The 24,591-nt window shown below is 44.9% G+C and overlaps 1 protein-coding gene across 9 annotated transcripts in view; it reads right to left on the reverse strand.

The window, feature by feature from the left end:
* Positions 1 to 24,591, reverse strand: part of Gfrl (Glial cell line-derived neurotrophic family receptor-like) — a 70,157-nt gene that overhangs the window by 35,015 nt on the left and 10,551 nt on the right. For all 9 annotated transcript variants that reach the window (XM_015181950.2, XM_033385903.1, XM_033385900.1 and 6 more), the window contains exon 2: positions 23,286 to 23,834. In XM_015181950.2, the coding sequence (XP_015037436.2) occupies positions 23,286 to 23,532 (247 nt within the window). In that variant the 5' untranslated portion in view covers positions 23,533 to 23,834. The remainder of the gene's footprint in view (positions 1 to 23,285; positions 23,835 to 24,591) is intronic.

The raw sequence follows: 24,591 nt of genomic DNA on the forward strand, positions 1-24,591 counted from the left end.
AAAGTTTCGTGGCACCGCCACTCGAATTGTTTGCGGAAATAAAAATAAACAAAAGTCAGGAGAGAAAATTCCACCGACACGAAACAACAACCAAGTGACGAGGTGAGAGCCGGACTCGGTTCTCGGCTCGTTTCGGTTGGACCTTAAAGTGTTTTATGGTTATTGGGTGCTTAGAATTGCATTGAGATATGCAGCGCGCGTCTGTCCCGATGACAGTCGAAGAAATTATCAGCGTCAGCTGGCCCCGAACACAAATTGCCAGGCAGTAGTCGGCCAGGAGGGGTTTGAACGGCGTCTCCCACCATTTAGCCGGGAGCGAGTCCAAGCCGGCCCCCTGCGACCCATTTGGAATCACTTAAAACACACAAATCAAGCAAAAGTTGAAAACACAATAACAATTGTTTTGGGACACACCATAAATTTGCATGCCAAGAAGAGTAATGCTCTCCGCCTCCGCCAGCCCCCGCCAGCCCCCGCCACAAGGAAAAAACGCGAAATAGGCACATAAATATGCGACCGACCGCTGCCGAGGCGCCACCTTCGGTTCCACACCCATCTCCTGCCCACCAGCTACTGGGACGCCGACGACAACCAGAACAATTCGTTTGTGTCACAATCAGATTCGGCACAGGCACAGCGCACAGGCACAAAAATGTTCGCTTTTCGCGTTTCGCGTTGTTCGCTATGTTTCATGAATTATTTTTCTCAAACCCCAAAAAGTTTTCCCCCAAAAACTTTGACTGCAAAAAGTATGCCAGCCAAAAAAAGCATAGTGAGCGGGGGTGGGGCAAGAAATTGACTGGGAGCTGGCCAGTGTTGCAGCCAGCTCATCCTGGGGAGCAGCTCCAGCACCATTACCAGTACCAGCACCAGCCACGGCTTGTTTGCGTTGATTCGTGCGGCGAACATTTCGATTACCATTTTGCCTGGTTCACCAGCCGCCCCAGCCGCACCAGCCGATCCCCCGAGGAAGAGGTCGTGTGGGGGATTCCTCCAGTGTTTCGCATTTTCTGCATGGAGCAGAAAAGGCCTATCCTTACTCGGATATCTCCAGCAAATGTCAACAGTAGAAAGAGCGTGACCGAAATTATTTCATTTCATTTTATTTAATTTATGGTCCAGGCTCGCGCAGAGGTCCTTGGCTGCTGTGGCGGCTGGCATTTAAATTTAACTGCAGACAGACAATGCGAACAGGGCTCAGTGGAACAACAGCCACAGCAACCAGCAACGACTCTTCCCCACGAGAACGAGCACAAGCAGCAGCAGCAGTGGCAGTGGCAACAGCAACAACCACTCTGCCCCATCAAAAGCAGCAACAACAAGGCAAGGGGCGACAACAACGGCAACATAAAATGTCGCCTGCGGCCATTTTCATGGGCAACCAACCGAATTGGGTGTTGAAGCAACAACAGCAGCAATAATAGCGGAAAGGAAAAAAATCTGTTATTCGTGGGGCGGTGGAGGGAGGCCGGGTTGGGGATGCTTCTGGGGATTATGGTCAATTATGTGTAAATACAATTATTGTTATTGTTGTCGCTGTTGTTGCTGTTGGCCATGATGCTGTTGTTGCCCCTGGGTGTTGGCCATGTTGCTGGTTGTTTTTATACCCTCCAACAGGGTATTTTGATTGCAACGCAAAGAAGGAATCATTTTGGACAATATTTCAGAGCTATCTGGCTGATAAGGTTAATCTTAACCTTAATCATCACTCTTAACTTGTTTTTTTTTAACTAGTCGCTTGGGTTTCTTGGTATCTATTACCAAATGGAATCAATTCACACTAGCTTATCATAAATAGCTAATAACAACGATCTACCTGCAAAGGGTATCAACAGTTGTCACATCCAAGGACAGCTCTCGCTTTTTGTTGCTGAATTTTGTTTCGGTTAGTTGTTATTGCCATTGTCATTTATGTTTTTCCATAATTGTAGTTACTGTTGCTGTCGTTGTTGCGGCCGATGTTGCTGTTGTCCATATTCGAACCGATACATTCCATAAATATTGTTGTTTTTTATTGCACGCCAGCCTGATCTTCCAGACCTTTAAAAGCAAAAATGCCACCAGCAGGAGACCTTTTCCCACACCATTGGGAACATCCTCCTGTTGCTGGCTGGCTGTTTCGTTGCTTTGCACGTTTTGCCGTGATTTAAGTACATTCTGAGTCCGTTGCCAAGTCAGCAGAAAATACAAATAAAATGTAAGTAAAAGTACGGAAACATTTGCAGAGACGCTGCAGCAAATGCCTTGCCAGCTCTGGCTGCTCTTTCCAATAGCGACTTAGTCACGTCACCAATGCTGCACTTGGCTGGGGTCGAGATTGAACGGGGTTACAGGGATTTCCTACGCTCCAATATTTGTATTCTATTTTTATTTAAGTTTATGTTTCTATCGAACGTTTCAGCATGGAATGAACAATTGGAAATTAAAACTACAAAGTCCACTTTCCATAATCCATTCTTAGTACGCTACCACGTTTAGATAAGGGCCTTGTGTCGTAAAGTACAGATTTTAAAGGTGATCCCACTACGTTTCGCATTAATAAAGGCTTATTTAATAGATTTACATGTTTTTATTTACACAGATATTACGATCCTATGTAATCCCCCAAGCATCCCTATCAGCAATCATTATTAGCTTGTTAACTTCAACACTCAATAGGAGTCAAAGCATTCCCCCAAATGTATTCAATTCCACTTTCTAAATGTTATTCGTCGTCTGGCCTGCCCTGCCAAGAGCCAAGAGGCATTGCCAGCGGAAAACCAAAACAAAATAAACACATCAATAAACAGAGTTGACAAAGATTTGATTGCATTATTATAAAACAATTTGCATTCGATAAAAGTCAAAAGCAGGCGGCCAGAGTCATAAAAGTCGCGCAATGAAAATTGAGGGGGCTGCCAGAATGGGACCGTGGAAAAGCTGCTGAATCAGAATCAGAATCAGAAGCGGAGCGGAGGCAAAGTCACTTTTGTTGGCTTTGAAATGAAGAGGAAAAGAAATATGCAAAATGCGCATAAATCTAAAGGCTCGACGCAGACGGAAATCACGACGGAGGCAGGACCCGGATGAGTCCTCTTCCACTGCGGCTTCCATTTCCATTTCCCTCCCCTGTGCGAAATCGAATCCCCCTGCCGGCACGGGCCATGGCGCCCAGGCTCCCAGGCTCCCGATGCGTCCACGTTCGCGCATGCAGAATAAATGATTTTCTATTTGTTAAGTCAAAGTGAAATTGTCTATGGGCGGGCGTCTGTGCGTGAGCTCTGTACGGGCCTGCCTCTCTGGGTGTATGTGTGTGTGTGTGTGTTGACATTTCTTTGAGCCGCCATCACTCACTGGCTTTGAGAGAAAATCGTGAGTCAGAGAATGGTGGAGTACACTGGGAGAAGAATATAATTTTATAATTTAAAATAAAAGTCCTGTAAAATGATTTCAATATATATAAGAATTAGAAAACCACATACATGTCGTACATGTTTGATACAGTAGTGTTCGTAAGTATATTATTTTAATATAATAATAATTGAATTAAAGACATGTACAACATATTACAGGTTTGCTTTGGGCTAGAAAGTACTGGTACATGATATTTTCTTTCCAATAGTTGCAATGGCTGCTATTTTCACATTTCACTTCCCTGTTTTTTCCAGTTCGATGTCTTTCAGCTGAGAGCTTTCTTTTTTTTGTTAAGCGTAGGCTCCGCGTTTGTGAGTGCGTATGAGGTAAGGATAACATTCTGAGCATTTACATTTAATTTTTTGTCGTTCGTCAAATGTTTAGGCCGCCTTGTCGTCTCATTTACAAGATGCCCTCCGCCACTCCACATGGCTCTCATCAAGAGAAAGAGGTCAAAGGGCGGCACATACATATGTCAAGTGTTGCGCTCGGGTCGAAAGCAGCACAGAAGAAGAAAGCGATAGTGGGCGTTGGAAAGAGACACAAGAAGAGAAAGAGAGCTGTGTCTGTGTGTCTTTGGGCCAGCATCTCTGGGCCATGCTAAAAAAATGTATATATATGTATGTATATATACTCGTACATTTTTATTCTTATCTTCCTGTTCGTTTTTCCACCGTTTTTTACTTTTCCGCTCTCACTTTTGTCCTGTGCGGGAGCTTTTTTTGCGAGCCTGGCTACGTCTGCTGCATTATCCTTTTTCCTTTTTACGTGTGTTCCATTGTTTTAAATTATTTATGCCTGTGTAAAATATTCAAAGCTTTGCCAAATGCAGAAAGGCAGAGGCGATGGCGATGGCGGTGGCAGCACTGACGTAAAATTCGAACGCACCATAACAAAACAACAACGAATTTGTAGCTTTGCGGACAGCGGCTACAGATACCCTAGCAGCTCTATATATTTTCCTTCTGGCATTCTATCCACCCTATCTAAGATATTTTTTAACGATTGAAACTGTGAAAAGCTTCATTTAAATGATGTTGTTATCCGATCTTGGACCTGGACGATATTTTGCTGGCCTTAACATTCGAAAGTCCTTCCCTGAGTCCGTTGCGAACATCAGTTCGAAATCATAGTACTCTCTGCCAGGGTATAAAGCGAACTACAGGAGCAGCCATAGAGATGGGAAGTGGAGGCGAGGCGAGGCGTCAGTCAGTCAGGCCGGTCGGTCCAAGTTATTATTCATAACACAGCAGCATCAAAGTGTAAAGGAGTCTGCGACAATTCCCACTGCCATTTGGAAGCCCCCTACTTTCCTCCGCATTGCAAACCTTCAAGTTTACATAAATTATTTACGACCTTCAGAGGCAAAAATATAAATAAAAAAAAAACGAACCGAAAGCAAAAGCGAGAGAAAATGGCATTTCGACAATAATTCCAGGGAACCATCTAATTTCGTGCTTTGTTTGCCATTTCGATTTCACCCTGCCTACCGCTTTTGCCCTTCGCCTGTCTCTCTACCACGATTTTCCTTTTTCCCAAAAAAAGGATTCACCCGCGCACTGATTTGCCACTGCTTTTTCCCCGCTGTGTTTACTTTTTGCCAAGTTCCGAAATGATATTTTAATTAATTTAAGTGCTTTTCCTGGCTTATTTTCACTTGGCAATTCGAAATTACGTCAGCGAATTTATTGAATTTAAGTTTCGAGTCCTTATCGGGCTGTCAGACCTGACCTTGTGTTCGGCCTTAAAGTGCTCAAAAGTCTTAAGCATCTTAATTGGAAGGAGGAAAGGGGTTGGGGCACGAGCTCCTCTGTCGCTCTAATGCCGCCCATAATACCAGTCGAAGCAGGTCATTAGAGCAACAAACTGAAACTGAAACTAAGACGGAACTAAAGCAATTGAAAAATCCAACACCAAGGGAGCGAGCGCAGGATCAAAAGTTGGGAAGTCGACGCCAGAGTCAAGGCGTTGCATTAAGTTAAGGTTTTGACATCCCACACCTTGCAACTGCAAGTGCCGCGTGCCACTGCGGCTGTAGCGGTGGCAGGAACGGCGCCCGAGCTCAAGTGTGGCCAGCCCTTTGGCTGGTCCTAAGAAGCACTTGGTTTTAGGTTATCAGCCAACCGAAGCCTCTAAAAGCAGAACCTGCTTCGCACTGAGCCAAAAGGTTCACTCAGAAAGGAACAACGAATTTTGAAGGAGCTCGAAAAAGAGAAAAAAATAAGTTCGCATATTAACACAGATAATATGGATAGAATTCTTTATATATTATCTGACAATTATTAACTATATATGCCTAAAATGCTTATAGTCCCTGAAAATATTCAATCTATGATCGTTGATGATGATAAGTAGTGCTATATTTCGCCTTGTCTTTATAATGTGTTATTGGAACATAAACATGATTCCACAATTTCCCACAGTACATTCTTCAACCACTTAGTTTTGGCACAGTGTAGCCGCCAGCTAGTGTTCCTTGTGAAATGTTCTCGTTTTGTTTTACAGCCAAAAAGTAGACCACCTCCTGACCCACGACATCCTCTTTGCGACATCTCAGTTGAAGGTGTGTTGCAACTTCAAGTGGAAGGGCATGCGGATTGGGTGGTGGCTGGGATTGGCCGCACACAAAAATATTGTCGCGCATTTGTTCGCAGCTTACGGAAACATTTTTCTTAACACGCTCGGCAATTTTTTGCACGCTCCTTGCCACAACTTTTGTTTTGCTTTGTTTGGCTCCGTTTCGCCAAGTTTTGCTTCCGTTCCATGGCCAGCCATCAGTTTTTCCAGCTCAACTTCAATTTGGAGCAGAGAAAAGCAGAGTTTTTTTTCAGCTCAACTTCAATTCGGAGCGGAGCCAAATACAGAGCAGAGCAGAGCGGTGAAGAAGCAGAAGCAGAGGGCACAATTTAAAGCGTTTACGAGCGCAATTTGTCTGCTGCCTGCTCAGGGCCAAAGTGGCAGAAGACCGCAGTCAAGTTGCAGTTGGATTCCTTACTACCCGATGTTTTTTTTTTTAGTTTTTTTAGGAGACAGGTGCGGGCAGGCTGGCTGCCCGCAGATGCTGGGTTCTGACATTTTTCATGGCGTAAATCTGGAAGCAACTTTGGTGCAGCTTTTTGCAGCTCATTGAATTCCGTGCGCTTTTGTCTGCCACTGCCAATGCCATAAAAATGGATGCACTTTTGTCCCTCGTTCCGCTCGGAGCGTCCTTCCTTTGCCAGGCCTCAGGCAAGTTCGCAACAAACTAAACCTATTTGAAAGCATCATCGCAGTGTGCGGGCTTTATCTCCGGGGAATGTGAAGTAAAAGTACAACTACTATAAGAGTACGAGTAAGAGTAGGAGTATGTGCATATGCACTCTCAACTTGTCAGTTTCCCCCTTAGCTGTACCCATACCCCCATACCCTCATCCAGCTGCAGCTCCTCTGCATATTCCATATTGGAAAGAAACTCTTCTGTCGTCGTTTATTGTCAATACGAAAGTTTTATGCATTTGCGAAAACTTTTTTTTCCAGCGTTAAATTGTGTAAACGGATTTTTACAGCAGATCCAAGCCCGGCTGCGACTGCAACTGCGGCTTCGGCTGAGGATGCGGGATCGCTGGGAGAATGGCTTTGGAGAGACTTTCAAGTTGTTCACCGCACACACACACAGATACGCACTCAGCCACCAGGCACGGCACTTGTGAACAAGTTAACAAAACGTTTTCGCTGTTGGCAAACTTTTATTGTGTGAATCCCAGGCAGACAGACACTGGCAATGGCTTTAATGTTCTGTCCTGCTCACAGAAAGCCATGTTTTATTCATGCGGCAACACTCACGCCATAAGTCTGACCCTGCTTCCGTTTCCGTTCTGTGTATGCAGCGATAATCGTAGGTCAATTTCATAAGCAAATAGCGGGACAGCTATCTGTGAACCCATCAGGAGTGCGATTGAGCCCACTGCAGGATAACCATAATGAAGCCATTCCGTTCAGGCAGCAGACACACTCGTATGTGTACGAGTACTACATTCAGGGCTTATCTTAATTATAGATCGATACAGCCCACAACATTCAGCACATGTCTGGTAGGTGTCGGCCATTGTCTGCGTGTCGGAGGCTAATTCATGCCCCTCGCACTCTCAGGCCTGCCCCACATTTGACACCATAATTTATAACGATTCGTACGCCCGTGCAATCCACTGACACGTTGCAAAAATGTGTACCTCCGCAATTAATTGTAGAGATTCTGTTCAGTTAATTGCTGCAGGATCTGCAAGTGGAATGCAGCTCAAATTAAATTTGGGCCCATGAAGAGAGAGATTGCTGACGACATCGACAAGGGTCGGGTCTTGGCTGCATTTATCCATTTTATTGACGCTCTAATTAAAGTGTTGGCATCATCAATATGCCGAAGGTGAAGCCGCCCTGCCATGTCTATGTGGCAAGGACAGCAGTGGTGTGTCTCTGGTTGGGGACTTGGCAGTTTTGTTGCAACGGACGACACGACACGACACCGATACAAGGTAAAGCACTGGCTTCAACTAAGCTCCAACTGAACACGAACCGGTGGCAGCAGTAACTGTGGTAGTAGCCGTAACAGTAACTGTAACTGTAACAGTTTTATCGCCAGCGACAACGCAAAGGTAGAAGCCAAAGTCGTAATAACAACGGCCAGAGTAAGTGACTGAAATTGCCTAGAAACAAAGACCTGCCGCACCTGCCCCACTTGCTCTCTCCGGTGTGTGTGGACTTTTGGAATTCATGACTAGGTGGAAACCGCAGGGAAACAACATTGCGGTGCAACGCAAAAGAACAAAAGGCCAGAAAAAAAGGAGAAGCCAAAAGGGAAAGGAAAGGCTCCGGCTCGGGCTCAGGCTCAGGCCCCCACAATGGAGGCAACAAAGTTGATGACGTACCGTGACGACTACGTTACTCATACGCAGCGTATGCCTTGATGAGTTTTTAGCCAGGTTAGCAAGGCACGAGTACTGGCACTCTCTTAAGCCCTCTTGACGTATTTCCGATGAGCTTCTCAACCGCTTTTTGTTCAGCTTTCATCTCTCCCTCTCTCTCTCTCTCTCTCTACAATTCTGACTAGGTTTTTGTGCTGTAAGCTGTGGATATGCAGCTGCAGATATCTCAAACGGAATGGCTGATAAATCAATATTGTCCCCGTTCTCAGTCATGGCCATCAGCATTCATAATTCCCTAATAGCCGTACGAGAAATGCGATATCTGGCATTCAATCACCGCAATGCCGCAAAGGTCAATTGCCACCGAGTAAACAATTAAACGAGGGCCCAGACACAAACCGCAGGACAGTCGACAATTTTCCGTCGAGGCCCTCAAGCAAGCAATGAATTTTTGTCGTACTCAATAACGGAGCGAGACAGCTAAAATGGCAATAAAAACAGCAATTGATAAGCAGCAGGAGCCACGCCAAATAGGCAAACAAACCAACAGACCAACCAACCAGGCTGGCAAGGAGGCCCAAAGGAGGCTAAAATGAAGGGCAAGGCGAGCAAACAATCAAACGATAAACGGATGCCAAAAAGAGGAGAGAGGAAGCGACGGCAGGCCACAGGCGGAGGCAGTGGCAGTGGCAGAGCTTTTCAACCTCAATTTGGCAAATTCTATTACGATAATAAGAGTGCGGCAGGGGGTCCCAGAAAATAGCCGGAAAATGCTTTATGTGGAGGCAGCAACAACAACAACAACAGGCAGTTAAAAGCAAAACAAAGCCGAAACGGAAAAGGAGGCTGGGATGGGATGGGAAGTGTATTGAGGGAATGAGCCAGATCCAATTTCAGTTCGATTCTTATCCAATTGCCGAGCAAATAAGTGAAAATGTTTTCATTTTCATGCCTTTGAGCAATGGATTTTCCACCCTATACACAAACACTCCCTTCTGTTTGGATGTGTATGCGTGGAGCGTGTCAATAAGTTGTCTCGAGCTTCTTGGCCTGGTCCAAAGTGTGAATAAGAGCCAAGTGGAAATGGAATTAGAAATGAGCAAGTATCGACAGGGCCAATAAGTGAAAGATTTTCTAGCAAAGGGGTTCTGTTTGGGTCGGTTCGGTTCAGAATTTAAGCGGCTTTACAGCCCCAACCACAAAGTTCTACCCTGTTCTGTCATCAAAAATTGATGTGCAACTCAGTTCGGACAAAAGTTCTTTTAAATTATTTGATTCCTTGTTTTCCCAATGCCGAAAATCTTTGATTTTAAGCCCGATTAGAAGCATTAAAGCTGAGCTTATCCGAGCGTAAAAGGAAGTGTTTCTGGGGGAAGCAGCGGAAACATAAAATGCAAATCTGAGATTTGGTTTGTTGAACATTTGCTTAACCACAAAAATGAAAGAGAAAATCCAACCCGAAAGCGAGTCAAGCCGAAGTGTCGCAACGGGGGAAAATGATGAGAAAGTAAAAGGAAAAACAAGGCGGAAGGACTCAAAATAAACTCAAAGACGTAGATAGAGATGGAGACGGAGACAACAACAGCGTCACCACGTGGCACGAGTCGAGCTGCCAAATATGCCACATTATGAGGCAAGGAGAAGGCAACATATGCTCAGCCCCAAAACCATGGCAGGAACAATGCGGCAAATATGCGTGGTGAAATGAGCTGGCTGGCCAAGAGGAGACCAAGGAGGAGGAGAACGAAGAGATCACGAGAGCAGACAAAGCAAATAAGGGGAAATTACGTTAAATAGAAAAGAAAAACTTTTCCACTTTTTAACTTTGGGCGGGCAGTGTCGTGGGCGTGGGCGTGCACAGCGCTGTGCGGTTGTTGAACATTTTACAAACAATTTAAGAGCCGCATTAAATTATTGTTACGCTCGCAGCTTAAACTTTAAGACAGCTCCGACGGGCACGGCACGGCACAACGCGGCACGGCTCGACTTGAGTCCAACTGTTTTTCATTTGCCTGCCACCGTTTTGGCCTTATTTTTATGGGCAACACCAACCACCCACCCACCTCGTGCTGTAGTCCTCTCCATCCCTCTAGAGGGGCGATAAGAGTGAAAAATGGTAAATTAAGCAAAGGCGGCAGCGGAATCTTCCCAGAGGGTAGGAGAAAACAAGTTAAGGGGCCTGTAGTCAATGACTGCGACTACAAGATACCCCGCACTATCGAAAATTATGTGACTTGCCGTTTATTGGCTGAGAGAAAGTTAAACCAAGCTAGAGGCAGAAATATAAAGGATCCCTGGTGGCAATATACGGAGATTTTTTCTATTTCTACGATTGTAACAAATACGCAAGAGCGTAATGAATAATTAAGGCTATAGTCGAGGATTCGATATTCTTCCAATAAACCTTCTAACGCTGCCTACGGAAGAAGGTATTTTTCAGGTTTTTTTGACTGTAATTGAATTTCGACTTTCAGATTTTCATAGAATCTTCCTTCTTTTTCCTGTTTCATTCACCACTTGATACTTGATGCATACAACTCGTACACCCTTGTGCTTTACGCTTACAGGGTATAGAAATAAGGAAAAGAAAGCCGCGATTGCCGCTTGTTATGAGTGTTGTTCTCGTTTTGGCCAACGCGCGTCAGACTAAATTAGAGCAAAAAACTTAATTTGCCTTTTTTTTTGGATTGAGCCAGAAAGTCGGCAACGAAATGTTGCCAGAAAGGAAAATCAAAAGAGGAAAAGGCGCAAAATAACAATTATGTTTTGAGGCAATTGTTTTGGTTTTTCTTTTCGTTTGCCTTCTACTTTTACTTCTGTTCCTGATTTTCCTTTTTCCTCTCACAATTAGTGTTGTTTTTTCTCTTGTTTGTTCTTGTGCTTGTAATTGAGAATGAAATAAGGTTAATTAGTGTAACGGCCACTTTGCCGCTTTGGCTCAGTCGCTACGCTCCGACTGTGGCAAAGATGTTACCGTTCCGGTCAAGGCTGATTGACACTGTGTCGGTCCGGGTGGGATACGCATGCAAAGTGACCGGATCGCCTCCTGCGATGGCACCACGAGTAAATTTAAGTAGTTAATTTATTTATGACTCAACCTCAACCAACCCTCAACCATTCAAGGCTAGGCCAGTTTTAGTGTGCCCAACTGTGATAGTAAACTTGCCGATAACTAAACCAACACGTGCTCCAACTCCGGTCATTTCCAATACTCGTACCTCGTACCTCATACCTCGTACCTCATACCTCGTACTCCTCTCGAAAATCTCGCACCACGACCCAGGCACACCACGTAGTTTGGCGAAAACACTTTTGAAATATTAAACACTTGAACCCATTTACTTTATTTGGTACCCCCAGAACCTGTCAGAGCCAGAAGAGGCGAAGTGCTTCCCTGACAGCGGACAGCGGGCGGCGGCCATAGACCTGTCCTCTGTCAGGGTCCCTTTCCCGCCTCCTCTAGTGTGTGTGTGTGTGTGTTTGTATGGACTTGATACGGGGGTAGATGTTAAATGACTTTTAATTGGTGTTAGCTCACGTTGTCTTCTCGTCCGCTCATGTTGTTGTTCGTGTCATGCGATAGTCCTATACCATGAAAATTCTACCAAAACTTTGCGCACATAAGTTTTACTCAATTTCTTCTTTTTTTTTTGGTACGAATACGTTTTACATATGTAGCTACAAGGAGAAATAGAGAGCTAGACAGACTTTTCGACCATGCCGCAAAAGTTTCCATACAATAATAATCACTTTGTAAAAGTTCTGCCTTGGCCAAAAACCATTGCAGTTAACGAATTTGCTGGTGACGCTACTCGCACACACGCATCCCCCCACATAGAGAGATTGGGCCAACCGCTCAAATCTGGTAAAGGCCAAACTGAGGGCCAAAAACTTGTCCCTTCTTCGTTCGGTTATCTCATGCTACACAAATTGAGAGTTACAGAGTTGGTCAGGGTGGTGGGTGGTGGGGAGGAGAGAGTGTTTGTAAATGGTGCCACTAGCCTGGCCAATTAATATGTCGACGTGATATGCACATACGCAAGGAAAATTCTGTCAAATGATGACATTTATTATGTCATAGAGAGCGATATTCTGACGGGCTCTCTGGCATCTCGTGCCACATAAATGGTCATATGAATGATTAAATCGCGCGTTCTGTTGTGCGAGTATATTTTTCGCAAATGCTTAATAAATTACATTTTTTACTACGCCACACAACTTCCTTTTTTTTGCTGCTGCTGTTGCTGTTTCGTTCTGGCTCTGACTCAGTCGCTTTAAAAATTTATGCATGAATTTGATGTGCAAATTCAAATTAAATTTTTGCTGGTGTTGTTGCGTGTCCTCGCACACACAAATACATATTTTTTACAGCATGACTTTGCGACACACAGACATGTGCAAAAGAAAGTCAGCTATATATTTCATGCCAGACGGAAATTCACAAAAACAGGCAACAAAAAACCGAGTCAAAAAGGGTTGCCAGAGCACAGGAGTCGCAAAAACAAGGACAACAAGAGAAAGCTATATTCAGCGTCGAAGCTTTAGATACCTTGCAGGTTCTTTTCTCTATGATGGGTGGTGTTTTTGTGTACCATTTTTCTGTACTTAATGGCGAAAGCCATGCATTCTCCAATAATTTTTCGAGCGTTCAAACCATTCCGGGATGAAAAGACCATCTGTTTTGACCCTCACGTGGACAAGCTACAAAAATGTCCGCGAGATAGGGACTATGTTTTGCAAAGATGCGTAATGATATAAGTATAAAAGTCTCTTGATTCTATTCAAGAATGTGGTGACTTTAAAACATATGAAAAAGGGCTCCTCCTTTGCGTTGCAAAAACCTCTCTGAAAATCGAATAACCCTCCACGAGGGTATTACGACACGTTGATGATGATGTGTAGGCCTATACAGGCAACACAGAAATCCTACACGCAATTTTTGTTGTTTTTGACGTTTCATTTTGAACATTTTGCGTTTTTTGACCTTTTTTTTGACACACATACAGGCTGGCATGCTCATTACCCATACACACGCACTCACTCTTACACACACACAAATACATACACACTCAAAGTGCACTCAATCATAAATGAATGCACACACTCACGAAAACGAACGGGCCATGTGAGTGTGAGTGGCATATGAGCGGAGCGGAACGAGTTAGCATTTGTACTCGTACGAAAGGAAGTTGTTACTTTGGCTTCCGGTTTAGCTGAATTGTTATTATTTATAAGCGCTCACGTACCAGTCATTCAATGCTACATTCAATATCCATCAAAATCCTTTTTACCTCCCTCTTTGGCTATTTGGCTCGGACTCCGACCCTCTCTCTCTCTCCGTATGGTCCATGACCAATGCAAAATTGGAGCTTTGACTTGGGTCAACGGGGTAAAGGTCAACAGCAGAGGATTGCAAACTGCCTACTCATCATATGGGGATGGGGGCTCGGACGAGGGGATCATTAATCAATTAGGCCAGCTTCACTGAGTTGCAAATAATCGGTGGAGCTGTGTGCTCTGCCCCTGCATGCGCGCCATTCGCCGGCCTGCATTTCTAACTCTACCCAATGGCCAACAACTTGATCTGGTCCAGGACTCGACCGACCGTCCTTTGGCTGACTGCCCAAATGCAATTGGCTTCATGCAAAATGCAGGAGCTTAATTTGTTTGTCCTTGCCGGCCATTTGTTGGCTTTGCATTTCGTTCGGGCTTTCCCGGAGTGAAGTTCGAGTTTCAGTTGCATTTTCAGTTGCAGTTGCCGGTGCTGCTCCTGCTGCTCCTGATGCTCCTGCTGGTCCTGATGCTGCTGCTGCTGACATTTATTAGCTTGTAAACATAATGCGGAAGCTTTTATGAAGCTTACCAGAAGATTTGGCCGACTTTGCAGCTGCATAATTGTCGGGACAGCAACAGAAAGTGCTTCAATTATTTATACGAGTATATACTATTTACTCGCATTTATATTTCAATTTGGCCAATTGACAGTGGGACGGACAGACGTGCAGACGGACGGACTTGATGCTTAAATTGTTTTACTTGCATGACCATTAATTTATGCATATATATAATGTGGCCGCTTTTGATTCCCTGCCCTGCCTGACTGTCTGCACTTTTTATTCCATTTTAATTAAATCACATAAATGTCAATAAATTCAGGCAGCACTCAAAAGTACGCTTCAATTAACAGCGCGCTCGAAAGTGACCGCAAAAATTATGAATTATGCATATTATATCCAAAATTGTTATTACAAACGCTCCTGGCATTCAGAGTGTCATCCATCCATGCAAGCAGATATAATTGTATGTGCACAAAGACACAACCCACAGATGAGCCCACGTACCATGGGGTGGCAGTGGACTAGTTTGGCCCTACACATACACAGCATACACACTCGTACATGACATGTCTGTCCGTCGAAAAGCGACAGCTACACAACGGGTTAAGGCGATAATTGGGGCAATTTCGAGAGCGGAGCCCAACTACAAGGAACCAGCCTTTGGAATAGAATTGATAGGCATATTGTTTGAATTGTCATTACTAAAGAGGGTGGATTCAGCAACGATTAGCGCTGGAAGCCTTTCTCAGCATCATTGGGAAAATACGTATTCACCAGGCAAGAGCAAATCTGCCAATATATTTCATTGATTAAACTACACATTTTTCTTTTCTTTGAATATGCATATCTAAAAGTGCAATCAGAAGCCCAATTCGCCTTCTCTTGAGCTTCGCTTTCAAACCGAGCATATAAACAATCGCCCAAAATTTCATTTATAACTAGCTCAAAGCCAGCAGCAGCAACAACCAGAGACAGATATTCACGTAGTAAACCCATTTATATGTTCCCGCGAATAGAGACAGAGATCCTGCATGGAATATAAATAAATGCACGGCGGCAGCGGCAGACCCACCTAGATTATTTTCGGCCTGTCAACAAAATGCATACAAAATGTGAAAATGCCAGGAGAATAGCAGGAAAAAGTACACAACAGACACAAAAAAATCACGGCAAAATGTTTTTCAATCTACAAAGACACGCGACAGTCGTCGCAGGTCGCCAAGAGAGCGACAGGGGTTGCCACACCGTACCAGAGGGGTTGGAACAGGGAAAAACATTTGAAAAATGCAAAGCAGCTGCGGTGATTGTGCAGCAGCTAAGCCAAACCAAACGGAAGGCAGCAGGCGAACAAGATGTCGACGAAAATCATCGACTGGCAGCGCGGAAATGGAGTCAGAAACGGGGCAAAATGAAGCAATCGCTGGGGTAAGAGGAGTACAACGGATAAGGGGATCCTGGAGAAGAAAAATTCAGAGAATATGAACTCGTAAAAAGGCTCCGTGAGTGGTAATTCTGGGGTTGGGAGCTCCGAGAAGAGTGATTTTGAGAATGGCAACACGGAGAAGGGTAACTCCGAGTCGGAGAAGGTGATTTAACATTACCCAACCATCCAGCGAAGTGTTTAGTGAAAGTGTTTGCCTAGCCGCGAGGTGCGCACTGAAGAGGGGGAGGCATATTCCTGGCCAAAGACTGTCGACGGTTCGTTAGAGTCTACGTCTACCTCTCCGGGTTTGAGCAACAACAAGAGCAACACTAACAAGAAAAGCTACAATAGCAGCCCCTACAATGGAAAAGCGCGTAAGTGTTGGCTCCTTAAACGCATTGTGCTCGTCTGGGGTGTTGTTGTTGGGGCTGCTTTTGTCATTATACTCCATGCAGTGTCTGCATACACGAGGTTGCAGTGGCAAGGAGTGTACGAAACCCCCACAGAGACAGATCACACATGGAGACACATACTCGCACACACACTCGTACTCAGGCATATCGCCGTTGCTTATATAAAGTTGGCGCGCACGAAACACTTCCGCAGGCGAAAAGCTTTCCGCTTCCGGTGCGCTGCTGTTGCTCCTGTTGTTGCTGCTGCTTCCCCTTGCCACTGCTGCAACTTTAAATATTAACAGTTAAGTAGCGTGTGCCTCGAGTGTGTGGGTGTGTGCGCTACCTCGATTTTTCTTCCCCTTATCGCTGCCGCCATCGACTGCGTGCAACTTGAACCGAACTCGACTCGACCCCACTCCTGACCCTGCCTATCCAGGTAACCGCACCCCACGCTCTCAGGCTCCCTGGCTCTCTGGCTCCCTGGCCCGGCCTGGCCTGCTCCTGTCAAAGTGTCATTTAGATCGTAATGGTTTGATACGGAGCCCGCGCTCAAACACATTACAAGCGGCATGGGGTAACATCGTGCGGCAACATCGATATTCGGCCTCGTGTAAGCCACTTACGGGCTGATTGCCCGCCATTTGTTGTTGCCTTGTTTCGGATCGGCATCGACTCTTTTCCAATTTCCAATTTATTTATGAGCTCTTGCTCTAACTGCAACCAGCTCAAATGCCTGGCAATTAATTGAAATCAATAAAGTTACATTGCGGCATATGACGCATACGCGGCTTCCATAATGGATCAGCCATTACAAACATACCTGAAACGAAGCACAAGAGCGGAAACCAAGAACAAATTAGTAAAATTGCATTGGTTCAGACCATAATTTGGTTAGGATTAGGCATTCCTATATTAACATTCATAAAATTCACATGAGGAACAAAAAATTTCCAGCAAAGGCACATTTTTTATGGGTTTTTAATTTTATGCCCCACGACTTTCGACCTGTGGGAACTGTGTGGAAACGGGATGAGCAGCGCCTGAAACGCCATCAAAAGTGACTTTCTAATTAGTTTGGTTTGTCAAGCGAGGCGGGAAAGACATCTTCTGCTCCAGGTCTCACTTCTTCGTCCGGTCTCCGGGCTCCGGGCTCTCCCTCAGCTGCCTTTCCCACCATCGACATCAGGCGTCGCACTTGACTCAATTTGTGGCACAGAGGAGGGGAGCGGGAATCGGCCTACAAAGGGGAAGCTGCAACCACTTTGACGGTATCAAAACTCATATCTGCTTGGAATTCCGAGAATGTTTCGGAGACCCACTGAGCAGACGAGTATCCGACACGACACGACACGAAAACGTATGAAAGCAGAAAAATGTAAGGCCATAAAATATGTTACAATGCTTGGTTGCCTTATGAAAGAAATTATAAAGGCAACGCAAGCTGAAGAATCTTTCGTGGGGATATGTTTTTGGGGAGTGGGATGTGGGGGCGAAGCCACAATTTCCGCAATTAAATAAAAACGCAAACTTAAGCCGCTGGCAGCGGGTGAGTGTCGGTTTGGTTTGCCTGAAATATTTGCATATACTCGCACTCGGCCCCAGCCCAGCCGTGCCTTCTAGCCAACATGGTGATGAAGTGGCCTACCCACTCATCATCCGAGAGATGGGGGGCACAGTCTGAGGCACGCAACGCGTTAATGTATTTTGATTTCACCTAACATTCAAAGCTGATGGTGGTTCTGCCACTGATGGTGGATGGTTATGGTGTTGCTGTCGTTGGCACTGGCACTGGCACTGATGGCGGTTGTGTGAGTTCATTTTTAATTTCACAGACATGCAAAGACTGGCAAAGACACACGCGTGTTAATATTTCCACCATTTGCCTGATTTTCCTGGTGTATATATGACTTTTCTTTGTGTGCTTTCATTTGAACTTAACTTTCTGCCGTTTGTTTTGGGGCTAAAAAAAGAAGGCTGGAGAAACGAAGAGGAAACAGCTAGAAGGCTGGCTCTTTTCGTTTTGTGTCTCATGCAAATCAAATAAAAGTAAAACTTTGCTCATTTGTAGGCCGATGAATTTTGCGGTGCGTATTTATATAAATGTCCCTCTTCTTCTTCCACTCTCTCCCTCCCTATCTCTCTCTCCTTCTCTCTCTCTCTCTCTCTCTCTGTGTTTATCTGAGTATCTTTGAAGTTGTCGAGTTGGAAGAGTTACAAATTACGAGTATTTGCCATAAAAATATCAACACATGACTCGCGACAGAACACAGTTGAGCGAGCGCCTAAAAATATGCTTTTAATTTTATATGCATAACAAATTTATGCAAAGTACACGGGCGCTTCGCCAGGTGTCCCCTGTACCTGTACCTGTATCTCAGTGTGTGTATGCGTGTGTGTGGGTGTTTCGTCTGTCGACAGACTCATGAAATTGTATAAAGATGCTTACTAGGTCGTTGATATGCCTTCAACTCAGGGCTCGTCATAGCCTCGGACCCCGCCCCTGCTATTATATTAAAATTGAGTCTACGTGCGGGTTAAATGTGTGGCATTCAGACGCAGAGACAGACATCCAGGCAGAAGAGGAGTCTATATGAAAAGTGAATTTTGATAGATGATGAGTGTAGGGGCGTTTGCCCGTGATATATGTATCCTCGGGGTTCTATTTCAAAATGGGGGAAAAGTGTGATTTATTCTTCCAGCTGTGTCGGTGGATTTTGTAGCACATTAAAGTGTCATTAATGAAATGCCAAAAAATTGGAAGAATGGCCGTCTATTTATGAATATGAATGTTGAAAATTGCCCAATTAAATGAGTCCTACTTGGGAGTGGGGCAATACCACAATACTAGCTCATGCTTTGGTAAGATTCCCTCGCATTCAGCCAAAGGGTAATCCCTCAAAAATTGATGTTAAGCTCTGAGGCTTAGGGCATGATCCAGATCCCACAAGCAGACAAAGACACCGAGAGCAACTCTTAATGTACGAGGCAGAGGCGCAGAGGGAATCACGAGAGTAAATCCCAGATTGAGCCCGAGCTGTAACTGGAACTGAAGCTGACAGAGTCTTATATGTATATGCTGTATGTGTTTAACCCCTCCAAAAAAAAAAAACACTTAATTAGCAGCCTTGACTTTCAACTTTCACCCCAAACCTATGTTTATAGATGGCTTTAAAAGGCAGTAGACACCATCAGCAACCCAACGGAGGACTGAGCACTGTGGGTCTGGAGTATCCCGAACAAACTGCAGAGGCAGCATATTTTGCTCTTTGCTTTGCTGGAATTCTGTGCAAATAAACACACAATTTTAATTTACTTTTTGCTGGCTTTCCACCATCCTCTGCGGCCCTTGTAGCAGCGGGGAGCATTTTTTCTCATTTGAAGTGAAATCGAGACAGGTCGAGACCAGGGCCAGAACAACCTTTGCCATCGCTCTGAGGTCGTCGTCGTCGCCGCCTCTGCTGCTTCTACTACTGCTACTTTTTGTCTTGTGCTGAATTTTTAATTTGCCTGGCAAACAGTGCGCTGAAGAAAGCTGGCGAAAGAGAGTGAGTGAGTGCTGCTACTGCTACCTTTCGTTGATTTGATGAAGGTCGTATTCATACGGCGCCAGCAGAGGCCAGAACACCACCATCACCATCAGCATCAACATCAGTACCTCAAGACGAGTCTGAACTCGTAACAGGAAGGAAGGTTAAGTGCAGAAAGCTTCTTCTTGGGGTTACGTTTTGTTTTTTGTCGGCCGAGTGTGCTACAAATTGAAATATTTGAATGCTGTCCCTGTTCTCATACCGTGTAATCGTATGCAAGGATATATTTCATTTTTGCAGATTAGTCTAAAAGGTGATGGAATCACTTCAACTAGGGATCAAATGAAGATCTACCGTCTCCTATTTTCTGAATGTCTCTTTAAAGCGGGATAGCGATCCAAATTTATATATTACTTATTGTTCATTAATTTTCTTTGTATATCGCAGCCTGTCATAGTCTTTCATATCCTATAAAAACATAAAATACACATTTAAACATCATGACAATATAAAACGAATATAAAACCCTCGGAGTAACGGGCATTCCTTAGTCCAAACACTCGAAAATTCCGCTCTTGCTTGGCTGTTGCTGTTTTTTCCTCTCCTTCTGTTGCATTTCATTGTGGCATGCTCTCTGTGGCAGCTGGCTGACACGCATACATAATAATTTGCATTACTTATGGGAGAGTGTGTGTTGAATTTAATTACAATTTTAACTGCTGTAAATGTACAATACAATGAATGCATGGCACAATGCACGAGGCAGAGACTATTGATAATGCCGTCTGCTCATGGCCAACGGCACGTATACGCAATAACATTAAATTGGCATTGGCGGCATTCTAAAAATATGGCCACACTCAATGCAATAGCACCAATAGCAGCAGCAGAAGCAGCAGCTGTGAATGAAACACAGACTCGAACTGAAACAGAAGTGAAGTGGAGGGCAGTGCAGGGCAGTGGAGCCGGGCTATGGTAGCCGTTGCAGCGGGAAAAGAAGAACTGCTGGCTGACCCAGTTTGACTTTGGCTTCATAACTAATTCACGCACACACATACGGTGCTCGCTCCCCCTCCCCTCTCCCACCCGCGCCTCGTCCCGTGCAGCATGGCCAGTACATAAAACATTGTGTTACATGGACCTTCAGGCACCTGGGCGCGTTGTGTGCACGCCGCACGCCGCACGCCGTACGGCTTCGAATTGGGTCGGAATGGGTCGAGCATCGCATTGCATCGCATCGGGTCGGTACGAGTCGACTCGGGGTGTTGCAATATAATTAAGGTGGAATAACTTACGAGTGTTTGTGTGTGGAGTGAAGTGTCTGCTGTGTTTAAAATTGAAGCGTAAGCGTGTTAGCCAGCAAAAATGTGGCTGAAACACAATTTGAGATCCGCTTTAAGGCTTTAAGGTGAAAGGCTCGGACTTGTGCAAGCGCTTCCAGCCAAATATTAAATATGAAATTCCATTTTACAACTGACCAATTTCTTCTTTTTTTCATACATATGTCAAGGATAAGGAGAGCAAGCAATCGAAGGAATAACGAAAATTTTATGCTGATTAAAATCTTATGTCATGGCTCAGCCCAACGACAGTAGAGACAGACACACAGACAGACAGATCCACATTTCAAGGAGGCACATCCGTCGTAGAGAAGGACATCGTCATCCTCGATGGCCACTAAAGGAAATTTCCCATTCAAATGCGAATTCGAATTCGAACAACTTGTGTACATTCGTGCAAACTCAATCTAAAAGCTATATACATAAACTGCAAGATGTTCTCAGCGTTCTCCACACGTTTGTCTGTGTCTGTGTCCATGTCCGTGTCTAGGTCTGCGTCCGGGTGCTCATGTCGCAGGACGAAAGGACCATAGACTGGGCCAAGCATATGTATATGTAACATTGTTAGGAGAATGGAAAAAAAAGGGGCAAGCAGCTTACATAGAACGGAAATTTTTATGTCCCTCAACGTCAAACTCATTGCAGCAAGGACTATGTCCTTTTTGCAGTTCGTCTCTGCCTTTTCCACCGTACCCTTACACCGTTCGTCTTTCGTCTTTCGCTTTCTTAACGTCCAATCGATTCTGTAGTGTTCTCCCGACCTGCGTTTCGTTTCACTCAAAGCGTCTGGCATATTGAGAGCATCGTTTAATGACTAATTTTCCCTGTCTGTCCCGGGCCCAGTCAGGCAGTCAATCACGCTTGTTGCATAATCCACTTCTCTTTTTGAGCATTTTGCATTTTGCATTTGTGATGCACAATTTCCCATTATTATACAAATACCACTCCCTCCCCACCGCCAGTGCCCAGCTCCATTGAAGTCGAGTGCCAGGTGGGGCGGAATCGAGCCCAATCGATATCGGTGATTATTTAATAAACTCAATTACGAGGCATGGCCCACAGGCTATTCCGCTACCTTAACCAGCCGGTGCGTATATTGCTTCGATTCGTCCTGCCTCATTTCAGTGCAGTTGTGGGTTAATGCACTCGGCTTTTTCTTCGAACCAATTGAATGTCCGTCATAGTTATTTTATTCAGTGGAGAGGGGGGAAGTGGAGAGGTTGCATCGAGGCGGACCATTCAACTTTTTTCCACTGACATTTGTAATTTGTTGCTAACTTGACATTTACGGATAAATACAACCGGAATTTTAAACCAGAATTTGGCTGCCCAAAAAACTTTTCCGCACTCCTGGAGTGGACAAACTTTTTACAGCTACAGTCCTGTTGGCAGTGCCAGCGGCTGTGCGCCGTGAAAAGTGCAATTAAATGGTCTGCATTGGTTTTGGCCAAAAGCCAAGGGCCTAAGGGCATTGGGAAGTTATTTGTAAATCCTATTTTTATGCATTTCAATAAAATATCAATTTGGTTCTGCATTTGACAGTGATTTTCCCAGACAGTTCTTGGAATTCCGTCGATTGGAAGTGCGTCAAGTGCACATGAACATCTTTTGCCTATAGCACACGTGTCCCAAGGCGCTAGATAACAAAACATATTTTATAAATATTGTATATTACAATTGCAAAATCCCAATCGGAAGATTAGTTTACTTGTTGTCCTCTTTCAGACGTTATAATATTTGTAGACCAGAATCACGACTCCATTCTATGAAGACTCCAACTATCGTACAACTGCAACATAATCAATCGAAAACTGCACTTTTTAAGGGTAAGTAGAACTTCGGTTTGGATTTCTTTCTTTTAGCAGGTTGTTTCTGGTGGCTGCTGCTGTTTAAAGCACGTAGCAATGCTCAGTAAACATTTAATACGAGGGGTGCCACCAGAAACTGAGACGTACACACATAAAGTACATATCCCTTTCGCACCGCATCTCTTTCTGTCCGTCTGTGGCAGAGTGTTTCCCCCACCGATGTCGCACAATAAAATGCGAAACAAAACCTCAATCCAAAGTGAATATAAATTGTTTTACAGCTGACGTTTGCTTTGAATTTCAAATTTTTGCCACACGTCGCCAGACGCCCGCTGGTTAGAGGCGCTCCAACCGCAACCTCAGCCCCATCCATTGCATTTGACACTGTTGCAGAAGCCTCTGCGACATCGATGCTGCCTCAAAAGGTCATTGTGTTAATTGGAGCGTAAGTTCCGATGCCTTTCACTATCTGTCTATTAACAGCCCTCTGGCTGTTGTTTCTTTCTTGTCGTGCCCACTGAGGCGTTAAATATCGTTTGGCAATTAGACATCGGCCACATGAGGCAGCCATTTTTAGTGGCACTATGAATAGTAATGCGGTCTCCCCAGTCCCCATCACACTTGTGGCACTATGAATAGTGCCTGTTTCCGTTGTGAAACTTACCCGATCGTCCGATGGCCAGATCCGATTCCAAGGCCGTTGTGGCCGATGACAGGGATTTATCGGTGGGCATCGCTGCCGGCGGCATGGGCAGCGGACCCACTGTGGACGTGGTGGTTAGGTCGCAGCACTCCCGCTCGGGGAACTCGCTGCAGCGGGCCAGGTGCAGGGCGCCTCCAAAGAGCGTCACCCACACGCTGAGCCAGCAGCAGGAGAGGATTTTCAGGTTCTTGATACGAAAGCGGGTCATGTTGTGGCTGTTGGGTCCACCTCCTTCTCCTCCTTCTCAGCTTGCTGATGGTTCTGGTGGATTTCCCTTTGCTGATTATTATTGACTTTGCTGCCAATTTTAAACGGTGTCGTTGGCTTGATTTAAGGTTTAAACACTCTGTTTTTGTTGCCGTTTTTGGTTACAGTTTTTCGAGATGCATGCATTTTATGCAGCGTCGCCATTACTGCCACTGCTATTTCCGGTTTGTTCCGACATTTCCGCTCTGTATTTACAGTTCTCTTTTTCCATGGCTTGTATTTGTTTATTTTATTTTAAGCTCACTAAAATAAATTCAGGAATTTAAAACCAGACACACTTTTTCCTCTTCCTGGTTGACTTTAAATATAAGTATCTGTGTTTGCCTTGGAAAAACGGAGGAAAACTGGGCAACTGGAAACTGTTGAAGTGAGTGCAAGGGCAAATATTGACAACCACAGAACCACAAAAGAGCGGGGACGGCAGAAAGGGGAGTCACTGGATTCAGAGGAGTTGTGGGGGGGAGCGCCCAAGGAGAGTCGACAGTCAAACTATGAACAGCATTTACAATTACTTTCGACAAAAATGTACGAGTATATAGACAACAATAGACATAATGCAGCAATAACGACAGATACAGGCAACAGAAACACCAACAGCAACCGCCAAACGGAAAGAACGAGACAGGCAGCTGCGGAGAGAAAGAGACAGGGGCGAGGGGTCGCAGCAGCGGCGGATCCGCCCACTGCAAACACTGAATAACATAAAAACTTTTTCATTTACAATTTGCTCAGTGGGTCTATGGCTAAAAAGGAAGGGGACCAACAACAAAAACCCCCAACAACCGAGTAACAAGAAAATGTGCAAAAGTTTTGGGTAAATGCGAAAAGTTGTTGCTGCTGCTTCTGTCGCAAGTGCTGCGGTTTTTGGGCCGCTGTGCCGCTGAACCGCTGTGCCTGTGCCGCTATCTAAATCCGGCTTGTCGCTGGCGTATGCGCAGTATGCTAAATGCAAGCTGCAAAATGCAAGTCTCTCTCCTTCTCGCTGGCTCGCTGGCTGCTC

This window comes from Drosophila pseudoobscura, chromosome 2 (genome assembly GCF_009870125.1).
Source record: "Drosophila pseudoobscura strain MV-25-SWS-2005 chromosome 2, UCI_Dpse_MV25, whole genome shotgun sequence".
Lineage (NCBI taxonomy): Eukaryota > Metazoa > Arthropoda > Insecta > Diptera > Drosophilidae > Drosophila > Drosophila pseudoobscura.